The 26,902-nt window shown below is 41.1% G+C and overlaps 1 protein-coding gene across 1 annotated transcript; it reads left to right on the top strand.

The window, feature by feature from the left end:
• Positions 1-26,702, top strand: smarcd3b (SWI/SNF related, matrix associated, actin dependent regulator of chromatin, subfamily d, member 3b). The gene is given in 14 exon segments (XM_054622667.1): positions 1-247; positions 250-308; positions 6,979-7,193; positions 12,758-12,800; positions 15,065-15,187; positions 15,727-15,849; positions 16,500-16,595; positions 19,584-19,685; positions 19,893-20,054; positions 20,380-20,477; positions 21,131-21,266; positions 22,389-22,511; positions 23,704-23,805; positions 23,899-26,702. Coding segments are annotated over 14 exon segments (1,452 nt in total). The 5' UTR covers positions 1-231; the 3' UTR covers positions 23,953-26,702.
• Positions 26,703-26,902: the final 200 nt, after the last annotated feature.

Here is a 26,902-nt window from a genome sequence, read left to right as displayed (position 1 = left end):
GAGAGTCGGCAGGGCTGCTGCACATTCAAAATAGAGTCAGAGGGAGGGGAGAGAGAGAGGAGAGAGAGAGAGAGAGAGAGAGAGAGTCAGGGACAGGCAGTGCTGTAAAGGAGAGCACAAAGAGAAGGAAAGTGGAGCAGGGGAGGGGAACAGGAGGCTGGGTGAAGGGAGAGGGAAAGACAAAAGAAGGAGAGGGGAGACGTAGCAGGGTGAACGGAGGGGACTGAGCAAATGGCCACGGAGGAGACGGCGGGGGAGCCAGGAAAGCCACCAAGAGCAAACTGTTTGAGTTCCTGGTCCATGGAGTGGTGAGTGGCGCTGTCCGTCATTCCCATGAAGGGAGCTGGCATGCATCTGTGTGTGTGTTTGTGAGTGTGTGTGTGTGTGTGTGTGTGTGTGTGTGTGTGTGTGTGTGTGTGTGTGTGTGTGTGTGTGTGTGTGCATGAGTCGGCGCAGCAGCAGCAGCAGCAGCGGCGGCGGCTGGTCTGTGTGTGAGAGATAGCTGGGTAAAGCTGGCCATGTGAAGGTTATTTCCAGCCCTCCTCCCTCCTCCTCCTCCTCCTCCTCCTCCCTCCTCCCCTCCTCCTCCTCTCTGGATCTCAGCCTGTTAGGAGATGGCTTGAGAGAAGAAGAAGTGGAGCAGCATGGATGGATGGAGCTGAGCAGGAGAAGGATGGGGAGGATTTATAACACACACACACACACAGAAAGAAAAAAGGATAAATGTAGGAATAGAAGCTAAAGCAGCCTGCTCCCCCCTTTGGCTAACGGAGGAGCACACACTGCTTCCCAGAGAGTCACAGACAGAAAGGGGTGTGTGTGTGTGTGTGTGTGTGTGTGTGTGTGTGTGTGTGTGTGTCGGGGGAAGGGATGGATGACGAGTCCACTCACAACAACACAGAGAGAGTAGCCTCTCAAGGCAGCGTGTTGCCGGTTGCTGGAAGGGATTTGAACCTGTAAGGTCACGAGACAAACGGACGTAGTAGCGCAGACGGAGCCGAGGGGCAGGCGGCCAAATCCTGGAGAGTCACGCAGAACAATCGGTCTCATTCACGTGAAGAGAGCGATGAAATGTCAAGTGAAGTGCTGCTCACGGGTTTAGAGGTTAAGCAACTGTTAGCAGAGTCAAAGCCAATAGCAGAGCAGGGAGGACGGCAGCCGTTTGTTTTGGAAAGGAGGTGAATGAATTAGAGGGTTCGAGGAGGATGTCGAAGTCTGTGACACTTGAAAGTTTTAGCAGATGTGGCTTTGACATTGACTCAAGTGTGTAAATAAATATAACGGTTGATTTATGGCAGTGATTCCCAATCTTTTTCCCCCGTAAGAAAATGTCAGAGGTTTTATATTGTTTTATTATAGTTTGCTATTTTTGGACGTTTCTTTTTACTCAGTGAAATGTCAAAAAATACACAATACAACTTCGCAAAGCTCAAGGTGACATCTTTAAATGTTTCGTATTGTCCGATCCTTAAGAATCCAGAACCAAATGATCACTTTTCTTTCATATGCAACAAAGAACGACAGCAAATCCTCGAACTTGGAAAGCAGAACGTGTGTGACCTTTTTTTTTTGGGTTGCCTGAAAATGATTTATCGATTCTGTCCTCCAGGTTGTAAAGTTCCTTCAGCTGAATTGATTCGTAGAGCAGAGGTCGGTTGATTGGTTGATCATCACATTTATCTGCAATTTCATTTTGCTTTCAAGCCAAAAAAAAGCACCAGTTTTGGCTTCTCGCTGTTATTGCTTTTATATGATTGTTAACTGAATCATTTTGGGGTTTCGTAAGCACAACATTTTGGATTTTAAAGAGTTATGAGAGACATTCTTCACTATATTTGTCACTTCGATAACAACAAACCACAATAAATCCATTATGACCTAACTCCTACATCATACATGTGATGTTCTTTCGACTTTCTCCTGAACTGAATTCAACCTTTGCACGGATCCTTAAACTTGGAATCACTTCCTGATCCTCAAGTACACAGAGAGAGAGAGAGAGAGAGGGTCAAAAAGACTTTGACGTTTGTCCAACGCCAGCTTGACTGAGGTCTGATTGTGGGCTCTTTAATCAGGGCTGATGTTTGCCGTACTGACACAAGGTAGATTTATACACTGAAACAAGATGAGGTATTGTGTCTTTGACAGGAGCGGTCATTACAGAGGCTTTGGAGCTGAAGCCCTGCGCGCCCGGAGACAGACTTTAGGAAACAATGGAAGCAGGTGATTGATGATCCAGATGAGTGTGTCCTCTCAACAGACCAATTAACCTTGATGAGGTCCCGGCTGCTCCAAGCCAAATATTTCCCTCTGCTTATTTATTCTCGGCCTCCCCCCCCCCTCCTCTAGTTCCTCATTCCCCCCCCACATTTTCAAGATGGAAAACTCTTGTTATAATAGTTGTGGCGGGTTTCCCTCCACGTTGTGTATATACTGCAGACTGGAGAAATATTTATACGATGGGATATGGGGGATGAATCGGAACGGTTAGCGATGGATGACGTTCCCCCCTCCATCATGAAGCTTTTAAACTCACAAAAACGTACACGTGTAGATGCATTCACACACACACGGATATTTAAATACATGCACACATTGTTGTGGTAGCCGAAGGTCGTAGTGTTCCTGCCTCCCAGCAGCGGTGTGTGTGTGTTGTGGGGGAGAGTGTTTGGTCGAGGTCTGCTTTGAGGACTGATGGGTGGGCTGAGGTCTTTTTCCTCTTTCTCTCTCATTATCTTACTGTTACTTCTCTGGATCGTATGCGTGTGGAGGTCGGCGAGGGCCGCGGCGTTGGGGGGAAAAAAACAAAAAAGCCTTCCAGCGTTCTGCGTGGGAAACCCCGATAAGCCGAAACATAACACGACACACTGTAGCGTCGTCGTCTGTGAAATGAGGCCGTTTGTGTGACGCGTTTGAACATCGACTTCACCTTTACTCTCACATCTGCATCGTTAAAACTTGCTTAAAGGGTTAGGTCACCCAAATAACAGAAATTTGTTGGGTTTTTTGCCTCCATCCTCAACAATAATGAGGTGAAGAAATTGTCCTCACAGCTCTGAAAAGTAGAATTTTAAAAAATTCAACAGCTACTTGTCTTTTCGAAACATAATGTCCCGGTTAATAATAATTCGCAGACCTTGCCATGATCATTGAAATTGCCTTCAACCAAAGAAATAACCACGAAGAAAACAGTCCAGAATTTGTTCTGTGGAACCAGACTAACAGGGACAGGATGTTTTGGAAAGAGAGGTCACTGTTGAATATCTTTAAAATGTGATTTTCATCACCAATGAGGTTCTATTTGCCTTTATTTTCATGAGGAGGATGCAGATATCTTGAATAATTTGATGTTCAAATCATCACAATATCTCCACTGAAAGTCAAAAAACACTGATATTGAATTATTGCCCAGCCCTAACATTAATATACAATATTATGACCATAATATTAAACACAATAAACATTATATATATACACATGTATATACATATACATTATTATATTTTAACAAAAGTGAGAGTAAAAACTGAGATTTCTTCTTTAATGAGATATATACATGAGTTACATTGATAATTGCTGCATTTAAAACAACATAATTCAATTAATTCTTCCATTAATATCTTATAAAACAAACTTGTTTTTATTGCAAACTATTTTTTTCCACGTTTTTCTGACGCTTCATTGATGCTAACTTTGAGCACTAAGACACGACTCTCATCCAACTCAATGAACCTCAGTTTTTTAATATTTGATTCCAATCAGAGGAACCATCCATGTTACAACCCACAGACCTGTATGTTTAGTACAGTGTGGGTTAAGTTTGGCCTCTTCAAAATCCCACCAGAGATGCCAGCACACTTCTCAGATATCCATCCACATGGCAGATTCGATTGCTGGCTGGCTTGTTGGCTGGCTGGCTGGCTGGCTGGCAGAGCTCCGGGCAAAGTGTTGGAGTCAGTTCAGCAGGTCAGATTATAAAGTACCACATTGTGTGTGTGTGTGTGTGGATTTAGGGGGGAAACTCATCCTACACAATATCCAGCTACTTTTGTTCCCTGTAACTGTTATCTGAACGGCTCAGATTCTCCAGACAGACGCTTTGTAACAGAAGTCTGTCTGTTCTGCTGAAGGTCTGTCATGTTTTTGGGTGTTATTGTCCAACTTAGGTAGGAAGCAGACAAAAAAAACAAAAAGACGGGCTCTGTTAAAGCTCCACAAGGTGTTGGAGCAGGAGGCCCTCGACCATATGTTGTCTTACCCCCTCCCCGTTTGGAGAGCCTTCTTAGTTGCTTTGACCCCCAAACATCCCCCCCCCCCCCCTTTTTTGCCGACCACAAAACTCCCAGTCAGAGTGACAGCGACGCCTGCTCGGGCTCCTTATCGCAGGATCTCTGCTCGGTCACCATTTCAAAGGGTGCATGATACGTCAGTGTTATCCCCTCGTATGCTGTCATAGTCTGTTCTGAGTTATTAAATCTCCCTGTGAATGCATGCGTCTACGTTTGGAGCCAGTTTGATATCTAGCTTTTCTTATTGCGTCCTCTCTGCAGCTTATTAGCTTCGTCTTTGTGTTTTTCTATGTTTGTGGACGGTCTAAAGATCAGATCTGATTTGTGTTTGTACATTTAATCCACATTGAAAGGTGACAAAGCGTGAGGTTATGAAACTCCTAACTTGTATCCTTCAGCTGTCCTCTCTCTTTTCAACATTTACTCGTTCTGTTACAAAATGTAGCATGCGATTTGAAAGAGGACATTGTTGGTGGTTAAACATTTGGGTCTGTTAAGTCAGTACCTCTGCTGAATAAAAAGTTTAGATGTGTTTTTTTAGACTCTCAGCATCTTTCATGGATTCAAATGTCTAATGTGACAAACTGTCTGTCCTTTGTAGAATATTTATAGTTTGATATTAACTGAGAAACTGTCAATGATTGATATTTTTGGATCAATTTGTGCTCGTAATACATTTAAGTGTTGGAGTAGATTTACTCAAGCACGTTTTGAGGTACATGTACTTCATAGAGAAATAGCTTTTACTCCACTACATTAATTTGGAAGCTATCTTGCAGATTCAGATTTTATATAAAAACCCTGCAATGATCTTATGGAATACGATGCTTTTTTTTTTTAGATCAAACCACGCAACAGTCAGTGCCGGATTAACCTGCTAGGCGGCCCCAGGGCAAAAGTAAACCATGGGCCCCTAATGAGACCCCCCACCCTCCTTATTTCCCCCTGGGTTCCCTGATTAAGCTCAGTTATAATTTGATTAAATTCAAAATTATGCAAATATATGCAGCATATAAGCATAATATCAACTAGAGCTGGGAAATATATAAAATTAAGTACATTAATTGGAATGGTTGTTATTGGAAAACATGTAAAATGTGCACATCTTGAAAATCAAGTTATTACAACGTGCACAAAAAGCTTATTTTCTGTCAAAAAGTGGCGTAAATGTTAACTGGACCAGTATTTTCTGTTTCATTTTACTTTTGAGCCTTCAGGTGATGCAGGTCTTTTATTATTCGTGCTCAACTCTCTTGTGCATAAAGTCATTAAAAAATCAATTCAATTATGTTTTGCAGGAGAAAAAAATATTAATTTTGTATTGTAAATTCTCACAAAGCTTTTTAAAAAATCTAGGATTTTTTCTGCCATATCTCCCATCTATGGTTTCACTTAAAATATTAAAGATGTTCAAAACAGAATTTACAGCATATCTAATGCCTCCACACGGATCTCAACATGGCGATGGCTAAGCTGTTGACTAGCAGCTAACGATGCTAACAGTACATGAGTGCAAACAACTGCAACAGAGAGACTTCAAATGCTGTATAAAATGCATGCACGACCGGTTTATAGAACCTTTTACGGTATGAATGTAACAGTAAAGCTTCAGTTATAGTGTCTTTAGCTTCACAAATGTGATGAGGTTCAAATATTTTACTCTTACTATAAGTAAAGGACAGTTCTTTCCACACACACAGTCGGTCTGTGCTCTTGTTCAAAGGAGTCAATCTGGTCTGAGACAATAAACTGAGGCAGCTGTTGTCATGGGAGTGACAGGCACAGGTGAGAATTCCCCAGTTGTTCCCAGGCGTCAAGTTGGGAGTTTGAGACTGGGAGCTCGGACACTGTTTGCATTGTTTAGGGGGAGTGTGTGAGTGTGTGTGTGTGTGTGTGTGTGTGTGTGTGTGTGTGTGTGTGTGTGTGTGTGTGTGTGTGTGTGTGTGTGTGAGAGTGTGAGAGTAAAAAAAACCAAAAAACTTAATTTAGTGTATTCTTTATCCGTCAAACCTGATTTTTGTTTTAAGCAAACAAGAGAGAAAATAAGATAGAAACAAAACAATGCTGCTTATTCTTAGTGCATTTTCTGACAAAACATTGTTTTTAAACAAAACAGAATGAGGCAGATCTCAGCTTCACTTACAGATCAAATTCACCGACACTTTTAGGGCTCAAAAGCTGCCTGAAGTCCATGCAAACAAATCCCTTTTAGATCTTTACTTCACAGTTTCGTTCTTGTTTGCTCCCCCACATGGAAAAGATTAAAGAACACAGATATCTCGTAAATTGACGTCACAAATTTGCTCAGTGTGTGTGTTCGTGTTTACCAACTTAGCTGTTGTTTGGTTAGAGAAATGTTACCAAATGTTACACGTCAGGAGACTCGCTAGTTTGGATAGAACCGGAGCAGACGACAGAATTTCATTGTAAAAAGGAGAAATGTGTGAGGTCTGGATCATGATGTGTTGTTCTTTGTTGCAGCTCGACTTTGTTGTTTGTTTACAAAATCCTTCTCTTCAATCCACCATAAATCATCAGAAGAATATGCATAAAAGTTGCAACCGATCAAATGTTTCCTTTGTTATATTTTTAGAAGCACTAATTTCCGATAATAATGAATCAGAATACTCAGTGGAGAATGTTTTCTACATATATGTGACCCGTCTGCTCTATCGCTTTCTTTCCCCAGCGTCCTGGCATGCCGTCTGGAGCGAGGATGCCCCACCAGGGAGCTCCCATGGGCCCCCCCGGACCACCGTACGGAGGGAGCCCGGCGGTGCGGCCTGGTTTACCCTCCACGGTGATGGAGCCCAGCCGGAAGAGGCCCGCCCCCTCCCAACAGGTCCAGCAGCAGCAGCAGCAACAGCAGCAGCAGCAGCAGGCCGTAGGAGGCCGGGCTAGAAAGTGAGTCTGTCGACCTCTGACCTCCGACCCTAAACGCTGCACGGCTTGTTTATATGGAGCTCCTTGTTTTTCTGCTTTTGTGTGGAATGATTGAGATCATACGGGAGGCTGTGGTTGCTCTTTGAACTTTACTAGTCGGGTATAGATCTTAAAAAACCAAACATGGAGATGGTCATGAATCATTCCAAGGCGATGTAGTAAGACCTGGGCATCGACCCACAATAAGCAACAACCACAATGAGTATGTATCAAACACTGAAACCATACTTAACGCTGGTATGAACCTTTTTAACAGATTCTTGGTGGGTGTTACTTATTATTCTGATCAAACAATTCTAAATTCACACTCATGATGTGCACAAAGCTGCTTGTGCTAAGACAACATTAAACAGAATGCATTTATGAAGTTTGTTAATTGATAATAACGTTTTTAGAGAAATGAAATAGTATTGATTTAATTGTCCAGAAATGTAGATATCGTACTTTTGCTCTTAGGACTTAGTGGTTATTTTACAATAGTTCTTAATGAGTTCTTAAATGATTAGTAGGTTAATCAGACAACAGTTTTTTTTATATATAATTGATTAATCATCAGTAATAAAAGTGATTTTTAAAGTAAGAGTCTACAGCCTGAATGTTAGAGTCAGCATGCTAACATGCTCACAAAGGCCATGCTAACATGCTGATGTTTAGCAGGTATTACATTTACCATGTTCACCATGTTAGTTTAGCGTGTTAGCATGCTAACATTTGGTAATTAGCAGCAAAGTGCAGCTGAGGCTGATTGGAATTACATAAGTTTCACATATAATAGACAAAATGCTGATCTGACATGGCACTAGATGAAACATTAAGTTATTTCAATTCATCATGAATGTTTTTACACATTTCATGGTAATGCGTTTAAAAGTTGTCGAGATATTTCGGTCTCGACCAAAGTCGTGGACCGAGAAATGACACTGCCGTCCCCATAAGACACCACGTTACTAGCATGGCTCATAAAAAAGTTAATAGATTTTCTGCTTAGGTTTTAAACTATTGATCAGACAAAACCAATGGAATGAGATTTTTACTTTTTATTTTTATATCTTCATAAAACGATTGTGTATTAATAAAAAAGATCATAACTTGCAGCCCTCCAGGAAAAGACACCCACAGCCATTTCCATCCTGTAATCTCCGAGGGGAATCTCAAAAACCATATTGCTGAGAAGTGAAACCATGACCTTTGTGTGTCCTATTTGTGTTCAGCTTTTCATTTCAGTTTTTGTTTTGCCTCTCTCCCACTGCTCCTTGTTTAGATGCATCCTTTGCCTCGCACCGCTGCTCTTTGCATCCTCTCCTCCACCATCCCCTCCACAACCGTGACTGAATGTTTCTCCTCCGTTCACCCTCTGTGTCTCTTTGTCGTCCACTTTGTCCCCTGGTCTCATCTATGTGGCGTCCATGCTGCTGTCTGCAGGCATTCAGACTCTAGTACTTCCATCAGTCCTATCTATTGTCTGCTGTTTGACAAAGGATCTGAACATCAGTATCACACACACACACACACACACACACACACACACACACACACACACACACACACACACACACACACACACACACACACACACACACAGTGGATTGATGTCTGTTAGGAGACGAGTGTGTGGCAGGTATGGTCATTAGAAAGGAGATCAATATGCTCACTCAGTGGACCTCTGTCTCTCTCTCGCTTTCATTCTCTCAGTATCAGCAGTACGATTGATCCACTCACAATTAAGCAGGCTTGTCGAACAGGTCAGGGGAAATGTTGTCCCGCGTCGGGGCCTCAACCCTCCAGAGCGGCCCCCCCGGCTGGCTGCACAGGGGTCTGATCGATGAGCCAGGGTGACCCAGTCCAGGTGTCTCTGTTGCTTTGTGAGAGAGAGAGAGAGAGAGAGTGTGTGTGTTGGTGTCCTCTGGCAAACAAGTTGATGCTCCGGCTCCCGCTCTACTCCGTCCAGCTCAGACCCCACCACGCTGCCAGCTGAGGGCCGGGCCACCTGTGTTCGCAGTGTCATTGAGACCTCGTGGCCCCAGCGACTCTCGCTCTGCAGAACAAACTCTGTCCTACGCAGAGCTGCTGCTATAAATAGGATTTAACTCTGGGTTCGCTTTGCATAAAGTGCTATGAATACTCAACCTTGTGCCCGAGGAATTACGTTTATATACTGTTAATTTGTTTCCCCCCCGAATACGGAAACACTTTGTGTACTGCAGGAAGTAACACGTAAATCATAGGCAGTACCGTGTGTGCTTAAGCGTCTTTGAAAATACCACTTTTCCTATTACCGTTAAAAGAAAACATATTTGCTGTAGCGAATTAGTAGTATAAAAATGTAATTTCTAAGTAGAGAGGTGTGATCAAAATTGAGGTAAAAGTGTAGATTTTATTGTAGAGGCTTTTATCTCTGTGTTAAGCATGAAGAACTCAGGAATGAAGGTTTATTAAACAAAAGATGGAAGTGTGGATTTATCTCATGAGTGCTTTAAAATATTTCTGTTAAAGTGAGGAAAATATTACAGCATCATCCCGGGCATCACATTTTCAGATGCATTTTTTTAATACTTTTTTAATGCTGAGTTGATGCCATTTGGAGAAAAATCTACTTGTGCCCTGAGTAGCTTTTTTCATCATATTTTTGTACAACTTATATTGTTGATTGTCAGCTACTTATTATTGTAGTTGTTGTGTTTTATCATGGAGCGTCTTTGTGTCACAAAGGATGAGGGTAAAACACATCTCAAGTTTCATTAAAATTAGTTAAAAACTGAGGACTTTTCCTCAAAACTGTTTCTCAGAGTCAGATGACTGCTACCTGATCTGAGAGTTACCTCAAACACTAAGATGAAGAATGTTGTTTCAGTTTCCTCGTCTGGATGAAAGTTCATTACAGTGTTTGTAACCAAACCCAACAGTGATGTCAAAGTGCACTGGCTCACAAGAAATGTAACCACCGGAGTGTTTTCTAGCTGGTGTTCAGTTACTCTGGAACGATCTGGTCCTTTGTTTTTGAGAAACCCAGCTTTACCCATTTCCTCCAATAGGTTGGTTCACATGTTAGGGATTTTTAAGGTGCTGAACAGTGGGAAATGCTTAGAAAAGGTTTGAGTTTTGCTTTGGGGGAAATGAGCGAAAAGGTGTGAGCAGCATGCATGTTGTCGTCATCCGCACATCACTTCATCTATGCAACATCCATATTCTGAAATCAGGAGCCAAACAACAGATCTGAACTCTCACACTGCCTGTTCGCTCCTCTTCCTGTGACACGAAAGTTCCCAGTGTGTCCGTCTGTCTGTCTGTGTATTGTATGTCTGTGTATTGTCTGTCTGTGTGTGTGAAGCATGATTGTTTTGGTTCACAGAGAGACTTTGTTGAATGAGCGTGTCCCTCAGATGGGCATGACTCCTCCCAGCACCTCCTCTGCTGCACAATCCCAGTGCCTGCCCTTGTCTGAGTTTTTAGATTTCCCACCTACTAACAGACCCTTGAACTTAACACACATCCAACACATCCACACACTCAAACAGCCAGAACCACCAGGTGTTCCCCCCCCGTCTGACATCGTACTTGAGTGTGTGTCTCGCCACGACTCTAATCGGACAACCTTCGAATCCTCACCAATCCTTAGGAAGCCAGTCGGATTCCCCGGAGCCAATGAGATCCCGGCGAGGCAGATGGACATGAGAGAGCCCCAATCAGATCCCACGCTCGGATCAAAGTAGGAGTTTGTTCTGCTGCATGTCCATTTTTTCTTACGTTTGATGACTCCTAAGCCTTTCGCCCCGAGCCCCAGCACTCCCTGAATGAGTTCTTCTGGCCGACCATACGTTCAGGCCTGGAGGTTGAGTCCCTCAAAATGTAGTGGTGCATGCTTTGGACTGGAGCATGGCATGATGGGAACCGTTTGTTTCAGACAGAACAGAAACATTAAGTAGAATCCAATCTAGAACCCCTTTTAGAAATAGTTAAACATGGCGGATTGTTGTGATGCAGATGTGTGTTTTTCCTTTTCAATGCATCCCCGGATCTTTTTCGATTCTCCTTGCAGCAGGCTTGTTTTAGTATTTGGCATGCTGATGTAACACACTGCCTCACAGATTGTTGCAGTGCTCTTTGATAGAAAATGTCTCTACACTGCAAAGAAATACCCTTCTAGAAACAACAACAAATCAGCTAGTGCTGGGCGATATGATGATATATACAATATAAACCAATAAATAGCAAGATTTGTCTGTATTTTTTATATTGTTATTTCTGTCCCTGCAGCAGCTCTATTAGGTCGTTGTTAACCAACATGCACCTTGTTTTTTCATTTATTTTGGATTAGCCAAAACAGATATTTCCATTTGTTTCATATCTTATCACGATATCTATTGATAATACAACATAATATGACAGATACTGATGATTTTATCCATATCGCCCACACCTAGTATCAAATAAATAATCAGGTAAGCAAAAGGTTTTGCACGAGCTTAAAAACTATCTACCCTTAACATTTTTGGGAAATGCGCTTGTTCACTTTGTTGCAGAGAGCGAGAGGATGAGATACACTTCTGTGCCTGTATGCTAAATATGCAGCCAGTTAGCTTAGCGTGGAAATAGGCTGAAACAGCTGGCCACTTTAATTAGCTCCAGAATTAATATCCTAAAGCAGGACTACCGAGAAGAATCTGACATCTTTTGAAATAAAAACTTAAACTATTTCAGTTCTTTACGCCTTTCGATATATAGCCCCACACAGCAAGACGATTCATCCTTGATAAATCAACCTAAAATAAATATTCCTTTTTGCAGTTTAGCGCCACCCAAGTGTTTTATAGGCAGTGTCCTTCTGCAGGCACCGACAACAGAGCACTTGCATGAATATATAATATTCATGCAATGTATAATATTGTAATATCAGTGTCACCAAGTAAGAGAGTGCACCAAAGTTGGCACATATTGTCCTATTGTTCTTAGTCCCTCTGAGGTAAGTATAAGATAATAAAAATAAAAAAATATTTGAAATGTTGTTCTCACACAGAAGAAACATTCATGAATGAAAACATCAACACACACACATTCTCCTCTCTGACAATCATTCCCAAAAGATCTTGAACACACATCCCGACACCATCCGGGATTCTGCAGAGTGTGTGTGTGTGTGTATGTATGTATGTGTGTGTGTGTGTGTGTGTGTGTGTGTGTGTGTGTGTGTGTGTGTGTGTGTGTGTGTGTGTGTGTGTGTGTGTGTGTGTGTGTGTGTGTGTGTGTGTGTGTGCGGTGAATACATGTCAGGCAAGAGGTGGGTGATGTGACACTTTTTTGGCTGTTAGAGGCTCTCGTTCCACTGGATTTCAGATACCACACACAAACACTTCATAACATACACACCCATATGCACACACAGACACACACACACACACAGCTGGGATGCTGGGGTGCTGGATATGGCCCAGCATTTTAGCAGATGGCCTGGGTGCTACGCTATCAGTCACCATAGTAACATGCTCTCTTTTTCCTCTTTCTCTCTGTCTTTCTCTCCCTCTCTCTAGTGCTAAGAGAAGGAAAATGGCAGACAAGATTCTTCCGCAAAGGGTGAGGCTTCATCTTTTTTACCTTTGTTGCTCTGCTTTTTTTTTTCATGTCTGTGTGTGTGTGTTAAAATCTTTTGTGTGCAGAAAAGAAAGAAAAAAAATCCTGTTTTTTTTAATGTCAGGGGTTCTTGGAAGGCGCAAAGGGCCAGATGATTATGTGTTGTGTCCAAATGAGGGGAGAGAGGATGAGGGCAGCGATCAGGAGGTTTTGGGGATTTTTTTTTAGGGTTTCATTCTGTTATTTGGAAGGCGGCTCGTTGATTTAAATTGGAGTAGCCAGCGGGATATGGCAAAGGACGCAACCACAAGTAGAAGCAAAAAAGAATTGCCACAGGTGAGTCTCAGCCGACAGAGGTTGTGATTTTCATCCCGTGGTCTCCATCACCTCGTCACGTCCTGGCCAGCACACACCACGTCTTTCACACTGAAACTACGGAGGTCTGCAGCCTGTGTGCCTCTTGGCTCAGGTCTTATCCCCCTAACATAACCCAGACAGGGAGATAGCAGTAGGCACGTCTGGGGCGCCACTCCACAATAATGAGTCAGGGACAGGGAATGTCTGCCAGACTCCTCCGTCTGCTCGGCACCTCGGCACCGGTGAAAGACAGCGAGATGGAGATAAAGAAGGAATGAGAGGGGGAACAATGAAGGCAGCCATTTAAAGAGGAACATGAAAGAGAGCAGAAGAGGGAGGGAGGAGAAGGAGAGTGTGTGTGTGTGTGTGTGTTTGTGTGTATGTGTGTGCACAGTTTGGTAAGTAAGCAGCAGCAGCAGCCCTTGATGCTCTGAGGACTTTCATCGGTATGGTAATGTCTGAGTCCTGGCTGGTTGGCTGCACACTCTGCATCTCATTTTTATCCCCCAGTGTCCCTGGGATGGTGTGGACCACTGTATGAAAGCAGTTTGGGAGAAAAATAAGTCCTATATAGAGCAAATATTGCACACAGTTAATTTTACTCTATTTACTGTATTAATAACAGTAATCCGATTATTTATTTGGGATGAAAAGGTATAAAGTCCTCAGTATTCTCAAGCTTGATTTGTGTCCGCACTTTATTTCAAATTCTAGTGGAGATCCTAAACATTCTAAAAGAAGAAATGATGGCCTGTATTGTGGGGAAATGGGTATAAAATGATGCACAAGGAATTAAGAATAAGAATTTCCATTTGATACTGAGTCTGGGGTTTGATTATTTCACCCAGTTGATACAGAATATGTATGTTAAACTGTCAGACAGACAGTATGATATGTTTCCAACATTAAAGGTTCTTAAAGAAGAAATTAGAGAAATAGTTTTGACATTTTCAGAAATTGACGTATTCGCTTTCTTGTAGTGTTAGATTGGAAAAATCAATGGCATGCTTGTATCTGTTCGTTCAATATGAAGCTACAGCTAGGGGCTTAGTTTAGCATGAAGACTGGAAACTTGGGAGAAATAGCCTGGCTCCGTTTGCAGGAAAACAAACGAATGTTGTAAAATGAACCTGTCAATCACAAGGTAGCCCCGCCCTAAAGCATACCCCGTTGTATCATCTATTTCACTCTAAATGGACCATCATTTACTAAATTACCTTCATGCTGTATTGAAGAAAAACTTGAAACTACTGATTTAGACCATAAACTCATGTTTACAAGGTTTACTGAAGTAATAAATCAAGTGAGAAGTAGTCATTTTCTCATAGACTTCTATGGATCTGACTACGTTATGCAACCAGAGGTGTATTGCCTCCTGCAGGCCAGTAAAGTGAATGCAAGTGCACACTTCCTCATTAACTTCACTCTTCAGAACTGTAAGATTAATAGACATAATTAACATGTTAATTGGCTTTAGAGGTGCTGGAAGGTGGATTTTGTTAGCTTGAGACTGCACCAGGCTAGCAGTTTCCCTCTGTTTCTGTGTCTTTTTGCTAAGTTAAGATAACCGGCTGCTACCATTAGCTTCATATTTACTGTACAGGCATATGAGAGCGGTATCAATCTTCTCATCGAAGGTTAACTCTCGGCAAGAAAGCGAATGAGAATTTTCACAAAGCGTTGAACTCTACCATTTCTTGAGACTATATGTTTTGGGACTAAATGTCCTTGAAACAAGTCACTGGACCCCCTGCAGCACAAAGGCAGGGCAGACAGCTAATCTGTTTAAGCCTTTAAGTGATATTCAGATAGTGTATTCGAAGAAAATCTGTCTTCTTAATCTGATGTGTTTGTGTGTGTGTGTGCGATCTAAAGATATTAACGTCGGACTGTCTCCCCCCTCTGAGCAGATCCGTGAGCTGGTCCCAGAGTCTCAGGCCTACATGGATCTGCTGGCGTTTGAGCGCAAACTGGACCAGACCATCATGCGCAAACGTGTGGACATCCAGGAAGCACTGAAGAGACCAATGAAGGTAAGGGGAACAATCAGGAGCCAGTGACACCTGCTGTCCTTCAGGTGTTAATCTAAAAAAAACCATTTCTGAAAGGAAGTGTTAATTAAAATCATGTTTGCACCAAAAACAGGTATTGAAAGGTTGTATTTAATAACTTTAATTTCCCTTCATCTTAAAATATAAAAAAGCATTCCATTTCCGAGGCTAAACAACCATTCAGAGTTGTTTTTAATTAATTCATTTATTCCTAATTTAATTTGTTGTGCATTCGTCTCTTCATCTTCTCTCCTTTTGGTGTCTTGTTTACATTTTGTCAATCATTTGTAAAGAACCTTGAATTGCATTTGATTTTTTTTAAAAGGTGCTTTAAAACGGTTCCATATTAATAAACTCGATTGAATGATTCATTTCGATTTCTTGACTCTAAACTTAAAACTTAAACCACAATTTTGAATCTGCTGTTAAATGGTGCTAATCTGCCTGCGTAATTTCAATTTAAGTTTTTTCTGAAATGTCCGTTTAATTTGTGGTTTTGTTCTGTGCCCTTGTGTCAGCAGCAGAAGCGTAAACTGAGGCTTTACATATCCAACACCTTCAACCCTGCCAGACCCGACGCTGATGACTCAGACGGCAGTATTGCATCGTGGGAACTGCGGGTAGAGGGGAAGTTGCTAGATGATGTGAGTTTTGTTCTTCTAAAATAGACAGAGTGTATTTTTTTATATTTAATATGCAGCCAATTTAAAAGTGCAATTGCTTATTTAAAAGTACTGCTGCAGGGTGAAATGTCATCAAATAGATGATAGAATGTCTTCAAACATTTTTTAAAAATGAGATCATAATCTTCCCATTTGGTATGAAAGTGTGCTGCTATGGGTCGTTTTTGGCCAGAAGTCACACTTTGTTATTATGTGCTCAAACATCTTCGGACAGAAAAGTAATCGGCTGGCTTTGAATTGGAAATGAATGACTGTTGTTGTGAAGAGTGTTTAGAGAGGCTGTAGAAGCAGCCTGAGAAGCAGAAGGATTTTAGTTTCCCTTTACAAAGCTGTGATGTTCTTAGCAGGCCAAGCAGCGAAGGACGTCATCTCTCAGCGGTAGGAAGCGTTTAGGTTTCACAAACCTCAAATATTTCAGCTTGAGCTCGGAGGAAGTGGACCCTGAGAATGTCTGGTGTCTCGATTTCCTGCCGATCTCAACCGGCCTCTTTTGGGTTTTGTTGACGAGTAACGCTGCTTTAAACAAAGATAAGGCGACTAATGCTTGCTGTTGTATTTATGTGTCTGATTTAGACTTTATTTAACCACCCGTCTCTGTCAATTCTTTTCAGCCGGGGAAGCAGAAGAAGAAGTTCTCTTCGTTCTTTAAGAGTCTGGTGATTGAGCTGGACAAAGACCTGTACGGTCCTGACAACCACCTGGTTGAGGTTAGTTCAAACACGGCCGCTGCATCATGACCACAGAGGAAGAGGATAATATTACCACTGCAGTGTCAACCTTTTACCTGCTCTGAGAGAATAATTGCAGACTTTTTTGTCTTTGTCATGATGATGGTCATTGGTTTTGAATTGAATGAATGTCATCGGTAGAGTTTCATGCTCTTTCTCTCATGTCTTTGTTTTTTGATTCTTCTCGCTCTTCATTATTCCTCCTCTGCTTTTTTTGTCACATAACTCCTACCCTTGTTTTTTTATTCAAACATCAACATATTCGGCTCAACCAGGAAGTGATTTTTTCTTGATCTTTTATCATTCATACCTTTCATAATTTCAGAAATATTCCACATTTCTGCATTCAAATGGATGAACTGAATGTTCACAATTGAAACATCCTCAAACTTTTTCATACATTCTGGTTTTTATTTAACTTTTAAATCCCTTTAAAACTTTATTCGAAGGTTAGTGACAATCAGATTTTTTTTTGTGTGGCATCACGTTAGAGTAGAGAGGAGCTTTAAAATGATTTTAAACTCCCACAATTTTGACTTTTTGTACATATTTTGGGCTTCAAAACCGTGAAAAAATGTGTGCTCTTTTATACAATGTAGCTATGTAAACAAACTGACTCACACATTTGGCACTTTGAGCCTGAAAGTGGAAGGAGTTCCCTGCAACTGCCACATTGACTCCCATGGAAACTGAGACCAGAACTTTTCTGAGGGAAAGCAGACAGCACCAGATTTCAAACCAGCTCCCATTCTCTAATTTTCACACCACAAGCATAAAATCTGCATCAACGCCTTCAGCAGAGTCTTTTCTCTCTGATACTGTCGTAATATTTTGTTTTTTTGGGGGGAAGAAGGCGTTAGAGAGGTGTGCCTCAGTTCTGACACAGCAGTTACCATGAACGGTTGATATCAAGTGATCAGGAGATCGATACCACTCTTATACCTGTCTGTTAAATATGACGCTTCATCCAGAAGACTGTTAGCTCATCATCGTTAGGCTCCTTATAAAAGGCAGTAATTAAAACATTTTCACTTTGCCTTTTTTTGTGATTAAACAGAAGAAATATAAAATGTTAATTAGTGAGCTTTACAGGTGCTGGTGGGTGGAGTGACATCACAGGTGAAGCTAATTGAATCAACGCTGGCTCAGTTGAGTTACACAGCAGTAGTCCACCCACACAGGTGTTTTTAATATGTTGCCTGATTAGACTTTCTCTTAAATCACGTTTTTTATAATCTAATTGGCTTATTTTCCTCACACTGTCGCTTCAGTGTTAGTTTTATTTCCTCAACATTCACATCTGTACAACTTGCTCGTCCCTTCGTAGGTCAGTGCTTTTCATTTTAGATCACATCTTTTAGTATTACAGCTTTTGTATGCGGCTCAAATGAATGAATGAGACTGTTCAGCCATGCAGTCAGGGCCGGTGACGGCCTCTTCATCATGCAGGGGAGAGTTTTTTCATTGGAATTTTTTGTCTGGTTAAGCCTCCAGCTACAATAACCCCAGCTAACCTGCTCCTTTTTGTAACACCCTCCTTGAATTTATACGAAATAAAACAGAAACAGAGAGAGAGTGGACTGCCCTCTCTCTTTTTTTTTTATAATTTGATTTTCTACAACAAAAGAAAGGGCAGGCTTTTTTTCCCAACTTTGCAAGGTTGTTTTTTAACATGCAGGTGTGAGAGCTGGAGGAAAAACAACTGCTTACTTATTAAAAACAATCATTAGCTGCCCTTCACTTTGTATCCTCACAAAATGTATTGACTTTGAAAAAAACCCCCAAAAATGCTTTAGGAGCTCTAAAGTGAAAATTATGACTTCTCAAGGTTCCTCCTTTTAAGAGGGTATTTTGGCAAGGCACTCAGGTGCATCACTTTGAATGATTTTCCATCAAAAGACATTTTTCTCTACCTTGAGGTAAAAATCAGTACTTAATCTGTTCTGAATCAGCCATTGGTTGGACGAAAAAGCATTACTCTACATTGCATGCCATGTTACTGCAATCCACTGTACTGAAGACGGAGCTTAAAGTGCTTTTCTTTTCAGTTTCAAGATAATACAGAGACTTAAAAAGCATTTCATCCGCGGTTAAATACAGATGGAGGTTCTGATAAATGTAAACACAAAGACTAAAACACACAATCTAATGGAAATAGTTGTATTTGTGCAGGCTTTAGTTTTACTGCTATTTCACTTCATGTCTGCATTGACCGTGTGATCAGGAGGGTGGTAACATTCAGCTGCACAGCCAAATGGTTAGCCTCATGCTATCTTGGCTTCTCAGCACACTGTGCATGGCTAGTTTGCAGATATTTAACCTTTCACAGAACCACATACTATCCGCTCTAGGTCGAGATCAAGGCTGCTAGAAAACAGGTGCACTCAATGACTTCTTTGTGCATTTGTTCATCGTGCCAAATCTCCTGCAGCTTCCTTAAAGCCCCTAAAAAAAACTTCCACATCTGGGAGTATTTCTCTGTAGCATTAAATCTAAAGCAACAATCAAACATATTTAACACTCAATGCTAACACTCTGATGTGTAGCAACATGTTCACCATCATAGTTTAGGGAGTTAGCATGACAGCTATGCTAATGAGCGCTAACACAAAGTAAAGTTTCTGTAGGTTTTTGGTCATAAAGCAAACTATTGAAGGAATTAAAATATATATTTATATACATGAAGAGCGTGGTTATGTATTCTATGTCCATTTACAGTAAATACAGCGTGCAGGATTTATATAAGTTTATGATGGATGATATGTACATGTTAAAGCTCAGTGTGTTGTTTAAACTGTAAATGTGTCGTTTAGAAGTTGAAGGTTTGTGGATGTTTGTTTCACACTTTAAAAGTGTGAAACCGACAGGAAATGAAGTGTGATACTTAAATAAAATAAGGCCATTCAGTCTGAATAAACCACCTCAGTTTGGGGTGTGTAGTCACTCTGTGGCGGTTTGCTCTTTCAGTGGCACCGCACGCCGACCACCCAGGAGACGGACGGCTTCCAGGTGAAGAGGCCGGGCGACGTGAGCGTACGCTGCACTCTGCTGCTGATGCTGGACTACCAGGTGAGGGTGCTGCACACACTCAATAAATCACTCACATCACCGATAACCCACCACTCCACAGAAACATTACAGAGCGCATTAAAGACTCCGTTTTTGAACATCCGTCTCCAAGCCGGAAGAAAAAACGATGTAGACGCCAGATGCGATGATGTAAAGGCTCTGAAGTGGGCGTTTGTGTTGTAATGCGATTATGTATCGTCTCCGCAGCCTCCCCAGTTTAAGCTGGACCCTCGCTTGGCTCGCCTGCTTGGCATTCACACTCAGACTCGCTCCTGCATCATCCAGGCCCTCTGGCAGTACGTCAAGACCAACAAGCTGCAGGACTCCCATGACAAGGAGTACATCAACTGTGACAAGTACTTCCAGCAGGTATGTGCCATAAATCACACTGTTGTTGCATAAATATTAATATCAGTGTTACTGAAATTCTTCTGGGACTTACTGGGACAATGTGAGTAAGAATTTCTAGCTTTGCAATTTTGAAATTATATGTTACAAACTCCATTTAAACAAATTAGTCTTCTACCATACAATAAATATATATATATATATTTTAACTCATAAAGGAAAACTTTGTATCTACATCCCTCCACATTTGTTTTAGCAAATTCAATTCACCTAGCCTTAGTTATCAATACAGCCCATGAGAAATGTGTTTTGATTATTAACACAGATTTTTTTTCCTTCTCTACAGATCTTTGATTGCCCTCGGCTGAAGTTCTCTGAGATCCCTCAGCGCCTCACCAACCTCCTCTTACCCCCCGACCCCATCGTCATCAACCACGTCATCAGGTAGATTCCTGTTTCACTGCAGATGGACCTTACTTAACCACGAAAAAAGCCTCAAAATCTATTTTTTGATGGTGTCTGGGCCAAGACAGTTTAATTAATTAATTTGAATTATGAGGATGTGCATGTCCATATTTTTACAAGGTTGTGCCATGATGTATTTACGTGGGTATGAATTTTGTTTGTCCCTGCAAGGGTAGAAGAAAGTGACATTTTAAAAACCTAATACATTTAAGTAGCTATAAAAAAAGAAAAGGTTTTCTCAGTGTGTCCTTAGGAGTTAAAAAATGTCTTCGAGCTATTTCTTAAAAGTTTTGTTGCATTATTTTTAAATGAACTTTAACTTTATTACCAAACTATATAATATATTAATAAACCACTCACCCTGCGGCACAAGTGGTGAAGATTAGACATCATAAACATTTACATTCAAAACCTAATTAATATTGTTGTAGGTTTGAAACACAAACATACTTTTACTCAGGACTTTTATTATTCACTATACATAAGGAAACAAAAAGGGAAAAAACACATCTGATTAGGGAACATGGATTCAGTATTTTTTTCAGGCATCATGACATGTTTTAAAGGATTTGTTAAAAGATCTCTCTCCATGTTCTGTAATGATTATCTTCTTAACGTTTGCGCTCCGTCAGCGTGGATCCCAACGACCAGAAGAAGACGGCCTGCTACGACATCGACGTGGAGGTGGAGGATCCCCTGAAGGGCCAGATGAGCAGCTTCCTCCTCTCCACGGCCAACCAGCAGGAGATCGCCTCACTGGACAACAAGGTGAGATCACACCAGCATCACAGAATGAATACTCTGAATTTATTTAGCACTGCTGCTGTAAATTGTAAGTATAAAAAAAAGTTAGCTGCCTCGTTGGAACAACAAATTTTACTGCATTTATTTTTAACAGGAACTTTTGTTTTATGGTAGTTTGCATGCAAATGATTTCAGGACGTTCTGTTTTAAATCTGGCTGAACACCATGTTTGATTAAGATTTACCTTTAAGATTTGAACTTTGAAACTGACATTTGTTGCTGTGTGTGAACAGGAAGTAACAAAGACATCGCTGCTTTTATTTAATGGATTGACACAGAACTTTCTTTTTCTACTCCTTTTTTTGGCTTTTGTGGTTGATCAATGTTTGGCCGGTTTATTTTTATTTTTCATTAGTGTGGAGGGAAAGAATAGAACAGCATATTAGGGCCATTAAAGGTAAAAAAAAAAAAACAGAGCCAAGAGGGAGTAGTAATACTCCAAGAAAAAACTTTGAATTTCCAAGATTAAAGTTGTAAATATGTGAGCGAAAAAAACTTGAACATTCTCTGAGATTATAGTCATGAATTTGCCAGAAAAAAAAAGCTTGCAAATGTGATTATTTCCATATTGCTAAATGAATATATAATAAGTATAATTAAGTGAAGCAATATGGTTTCTAACACCATTTCTACAGTTCATTTTTATTTCTCAGAGAATGTCAGATTTTATTCTCTGATATTTACGACTAAATCGGTAGAAATCTCTTTCTATGTGATACATTCTTTTTTTTTTATCTCAGTCACCTATTCTTTTAAGAAGATCACCATACTTTGGACACAGTTGCATTTTGCGGTACTGAACTTTAATTGCGAGAAGGTTTGGAGACTCTGTGTTCAGACGTTTAGTCCCCTTTTCTTCTGTTGCTCCAGATGTTTACATCTATAAACATCATGTTCTGAGTAACTGTGCGTTTCCTGTTTTGAAATTTTTGAAGACTTAGTTCTGAGCCTGATACAGAATCAGTTTGACTAGATTAAGTATAATTTGATATTTTTAATTATTAGGATACATAGATCATTGCTGTTTAGTTAGTTAAATTAATAAATTACATTTTACTGATGTATCGCAACTCTTTCCTCTCTCAGATCCATGAGACCATCGAGTCCATCAACCAGCTGAAGATCCAGAGGGACTTCATGCTCAGTTTCTCCAGAGATCCCAAGGGCTACATCCAGGACTGGCTCAAATCCCAGAGCCGAGATCTTAAGGTTTGATATTTATACATGCACACACATTCATGACTTTTCTTTTATAATTTAAAGCTCCATTAAAACAACTCGTTGCCTTTATTTGGACATAAGTTCTGGATGTTGGGGGGGGGGGGGAATAATAAAATATCAACACTGTCACGGGTGTGGTGTGGACCCAAAAGCAGTACGACCAGGAGACAGCTAAAGCTCTGGAGCTTTATTTAAAGCTGAGCACACAGTAGACAGACAGGCAGGGTCAGACTCACAGTGGGAAACAGGCAGGGGATCAGGCAGACGGAAACCAGAGGAAGCAGAGGATAAACCCGTGGTCGGGGACACAAGGCTGAGGCGGCTAACCGAGACAAAGGCAAGGTAGGGGAATCCGGTGGTCGGGGACAGAAGGCTGAGTCGTTGACCGGGTCACAGGCAAGGCAGGGAAGTCCAGACAGGCAGACAGGGTCGGCAACGGGAAATCAGTCCAAAGGAAATTGCTGGAAGGTCTGCCATAAACGCAACGAACGATCTGGCAGTGTGTGACTGACTGGGGTTTAAATGCTGCAGGGTGTAGGTGCAGCAGAGTGAGCAGGTGAGAGGGATGGTGCTGATGAGGTGGGCGTGGCAGACAGGTGCACTGCATGAGGCTGATTGGGTGAGTGAGGGAGAGTGTGGTGAGAGAGGGGGCGGGGCTGTGAGCTGGAAGTGGAACTGGGAGTGGCCGGAGTGAACTGAGAGAGAGTGACAGGCAGGTGAACAGAGTGAGCCAATTAGGTGAGTGAGACAGAGTGACAGGGAGTGTGGAGCTACTGACAGTATGGAGGAAGAACTGTGACAAACACATAAAAATAATGTTCTCACTTTAGAAATATGATGTATTATCGATTCAATCTATATTAATTGTAAAAAAGAATACTCAACAGAATGGAAATTGGTTAAAATTATATGAACAAAAAAATGTGCTTCCAGAGTTATGCATACATAATAATTTAATGTCACACTGACGGGTCATTATGCTGCATAATGAGAACTTTAACTTCAGATAGTTTAAATACTTCTGTACTTCTTAAATAAGATTTAGTGGAGTCGTGGACTAACTGTGGTGTTGCTACGTTTACTGAAGTGAAAGATCTGGATACTTCCTGTCATATGTATAATATTAATGTTGCTTATTATTTGGTCCTGTCATTAATGGTTTCCTTCTCATTGCCTGTAGTTAATGACAGACGTGGTGGGGAACCCTGAAGAGGAGAGGAGGGCGGCGTTTTACCACGAGCCCTGGTCCCAGGAGGCCGTCAGCCGCTATTTCTACTGCAAGGTGAGGAAATGAATCTTTTACACTTCATTCTCAACGACTCTCCATCTCTGCCCCCAGATGCTCATCTCTCTCTCTCTTTCTTTCCCTCGACAGATCCAGCAGAGGAGACAGGAGCTGGAACAGGCCTTAGCTGTCCGCAACACCTAAAAACCGAGGCCCTCCTGAATCTCTGCAGCTGATTTCAGAGCTGCGTGAGTGTTTGGATGTATGTGAGGCCATCGCTGTAGTCTGGAGAAGCCTTTAGTCTGTTGGTAACTTCAAAAAGAAAAACCTTTTTGTCTTTGGTAAATTCAAAGTGATACTAGAAGAAGGCTTTCTCACGACTGCAGCGATGTTTACGTATGGAAAGCCCAGATCTCGATGCACTTGTGCGTCCACTGCATCATTTGTTTTTGTGCAGAACTGTGAGGACGTCATCATTAACCGCATGTGTTCAGCTGCACCCTCCGAGGTCAAGACCCTCGGACCACAAGCATCCTCAGACACCCCCCCTGATTAACAAAAACCTCCTCTTCATCGTCTACTCTCTGCTTTTTTGTAAATACGTCACAAACACGTCAAGACAAACTCTGTGTTTTTGGAGTCTCATCTCGCAAAGAGTTTTGCTTTTGTGTCCGACAGAAACTTCTGGATGAGTCCTCATATTTCATGTTTTCCATCTCTGAAACTGATTTATTGTTTGATTGTAAGTGTGATTGTGTGTTTATTTTGTTTGCTCTCATTAGGAGAATGTTTTTTTGAAAGATTGATTAATGACACCAGCAAAAACGAGATTACGGTGTGACACAGGAATCCTCTCTCTCTACAACCCTGAGGTGTGGATTTCATTCATTTTCAGGTTTGAGTGAATCAGCTCAAACCTCCCATGTGTCTCATTTTTGTGTTATTCACCAGTAAACAGTGTTAGACAAGTTAACTGAAGTATTACTACATTATTATCACAACAACAATAGTGTTTTAATGAAGGAGAAACAAGTAATGATCATCATAATAATAGCTTTTTTTCTTCCCTTAATCATAGCAAAATGACAAATATGCCTAGATACATACGTTGGGACTTGCGGACTGATTTGTTTTTGTCAGAGTCGCTCACTGCCTCTTCCTTGTGTAGTGTTTTTTTGCGTGTTTATGTCCTGAAGGTGTTACCAAAGGTTGCAACAAAAAGAAGAGAACATGATCACTGAAATAGAAGTGGGCTAAAAAAAAGAAATCCACACCTGGGGTTTGGCGCAAATTGCAAGACATTTCCTTGTAAGGTGGTCATAAAAAATCTGAACAATCTGGGTAGTTTCAGAGGATTAAGTCCCAAATGTTTGGCTTTTGTAGCCAATTAGGCCTCAGGTTTTTATAAACAAACCCTAAAACTGTTATTGCAATGAGCACTAAACCCCGGGTCTGGAGGAAGTTGTCCATTTCTACACTTTTTTTATGTTACATGAAGAAGAAAACTGTTTTTTTTAAAAGATGTGAATGTACATATGTTTTTCCCTTTAAGAGGGCCGACTGTACAGTATATGACAGACTATTTGTGTGTTTGTTTTGGGGGGGATTTGGGGAGGGGGGGTGAGTTACTGGCGCATTATGGGAGCTCCATGAGTTTTGAATTAGAAAGGCAGGAATGTTAGCGTTCCTCTGTGTACGATCTTGGGTTGGGGGTGATTTATTTTCGGTCTAAAGCGTTACTATCGTGGGAGCTAGAAGCAACAAAGAACGACCTCCCCTTGCTTTTTCAATCTCAGTAGCTGTAACACGATATAATCTGCACCGATCTCCTTTTACACTTCTTATTTTATTTTAATGACACTTGACCTGTATGTATATGTTGTATTGTCAGATGAAGGATTTTTCTTTTGGTCTTCTCAGCGTTCAGTTTTTTAAGCTGGAACCTTTTCTGGGTTTCTTTGCACTGTGCTGTAAATCCTTTTTAGTCGGGACTCTCTCCTCTCTTCATGGGTGAGACCCCTCCTTTATTATCCCAGCATACACAAAAAGTGATCGGATGATTTCACGATGACCTATGCATGCTCCATGGACATTAATCAATACATCTGATGAGATAGTGTGTGTAAATATAAAAAAAAAAATAAAAAAAAAAGCTGGCATAGCAGTCTGTGACTTTTGTTAAAAATGCCTTCTGGAAACTTTTTTGCCAAAAATGATATGCCCTACCAGCAACTATCTGTAGGTGTGATTTTTTTTTTGATTTTTTTTTCTTGAGCTGTGTTTTTTTGTTACTAGGACTAAGTTATATAAACTGCACTCATTAGAGGAGAAAGCGTAGTCATTGGTAGTCTCTTAGTCTGGGTTTGTCTTTGTATGGCCGAGGGCATTCACGTTGTTGTCATACAGTCACTGATTCACTTGCACCCTCTTGTGGAGGAAACTCGAAGCTGCAGCTCCCTGGGTGACCTCAGCTTTTGAGCACCACCACCTGAATATCTGACAAAATGTTAACACGACTACTGTGTCTCCTGTTACTAAACCCTGACATACTGTCCACATGTTTTTCGTCCCACCTCCCTGCATGTGTTTGTGAAGAGTGTGAACCGCTCTTTCTCTCTGTTTACACTGTTGTCCGAGCGTCACTGACAGGGAGATCATAGTATACTTACACACTGTATATCTGTCAACAGCAGACTTGTTTGGTGATTCTACTAAAAAAAAAAAAAAAAAAAAAAAAGAAAAAAGGGAAAACAGCTGTGACATTGAAAGACAGTCTGGATGTAAATAAAGAAGCGCTTGCCAAAGTTTGTAAATGCCATGATATCTAAAGTGTCTTTCTTTCATCTTTATGACCACGACTCATTGATGTTTGTGCACGTGATAATAACTCTACTGGATCACAGACTTCCTCTGAAAGGAAATTATTAAATGTCTTGTGGTGCTTTGCTGCAAAAATGTAAACATAAATTTGTTAAACTAATCCTCTTAACGCTGCATTACTTCCAAAACATTTTTTACAGGATGGAAATATACCCTTAAAATACCATTTCAAATAAATGTTGTTGTTTTTTTACATATATTTCTTAAAATAAACAGGTTTCATAATCATTCATAAAGCTACAAACTACAGAACTGATCCTTAAAGCTAGGTGGG

The sequence above is a fragment of the Anoplopoma fimbria genome, chromosome 21, assembly GCF_027596085.1.
Source record: "Anoplopoma fimbria isolate UVic2021 breed Golden Eagle Sablefish chromosome 21, Afim_UVic_2022, whole genome shotgun sequence".
Lineage (NCBI taxonomy): Eukaryota > Metazoa > Chordata > Actinopteri > Perciformes > Anoplopomatidae > Anoplopoma > Anoplopoma fimbria.
This window is presented reverse-complemented; position numbering and strand designations above follow the sequence as displayed.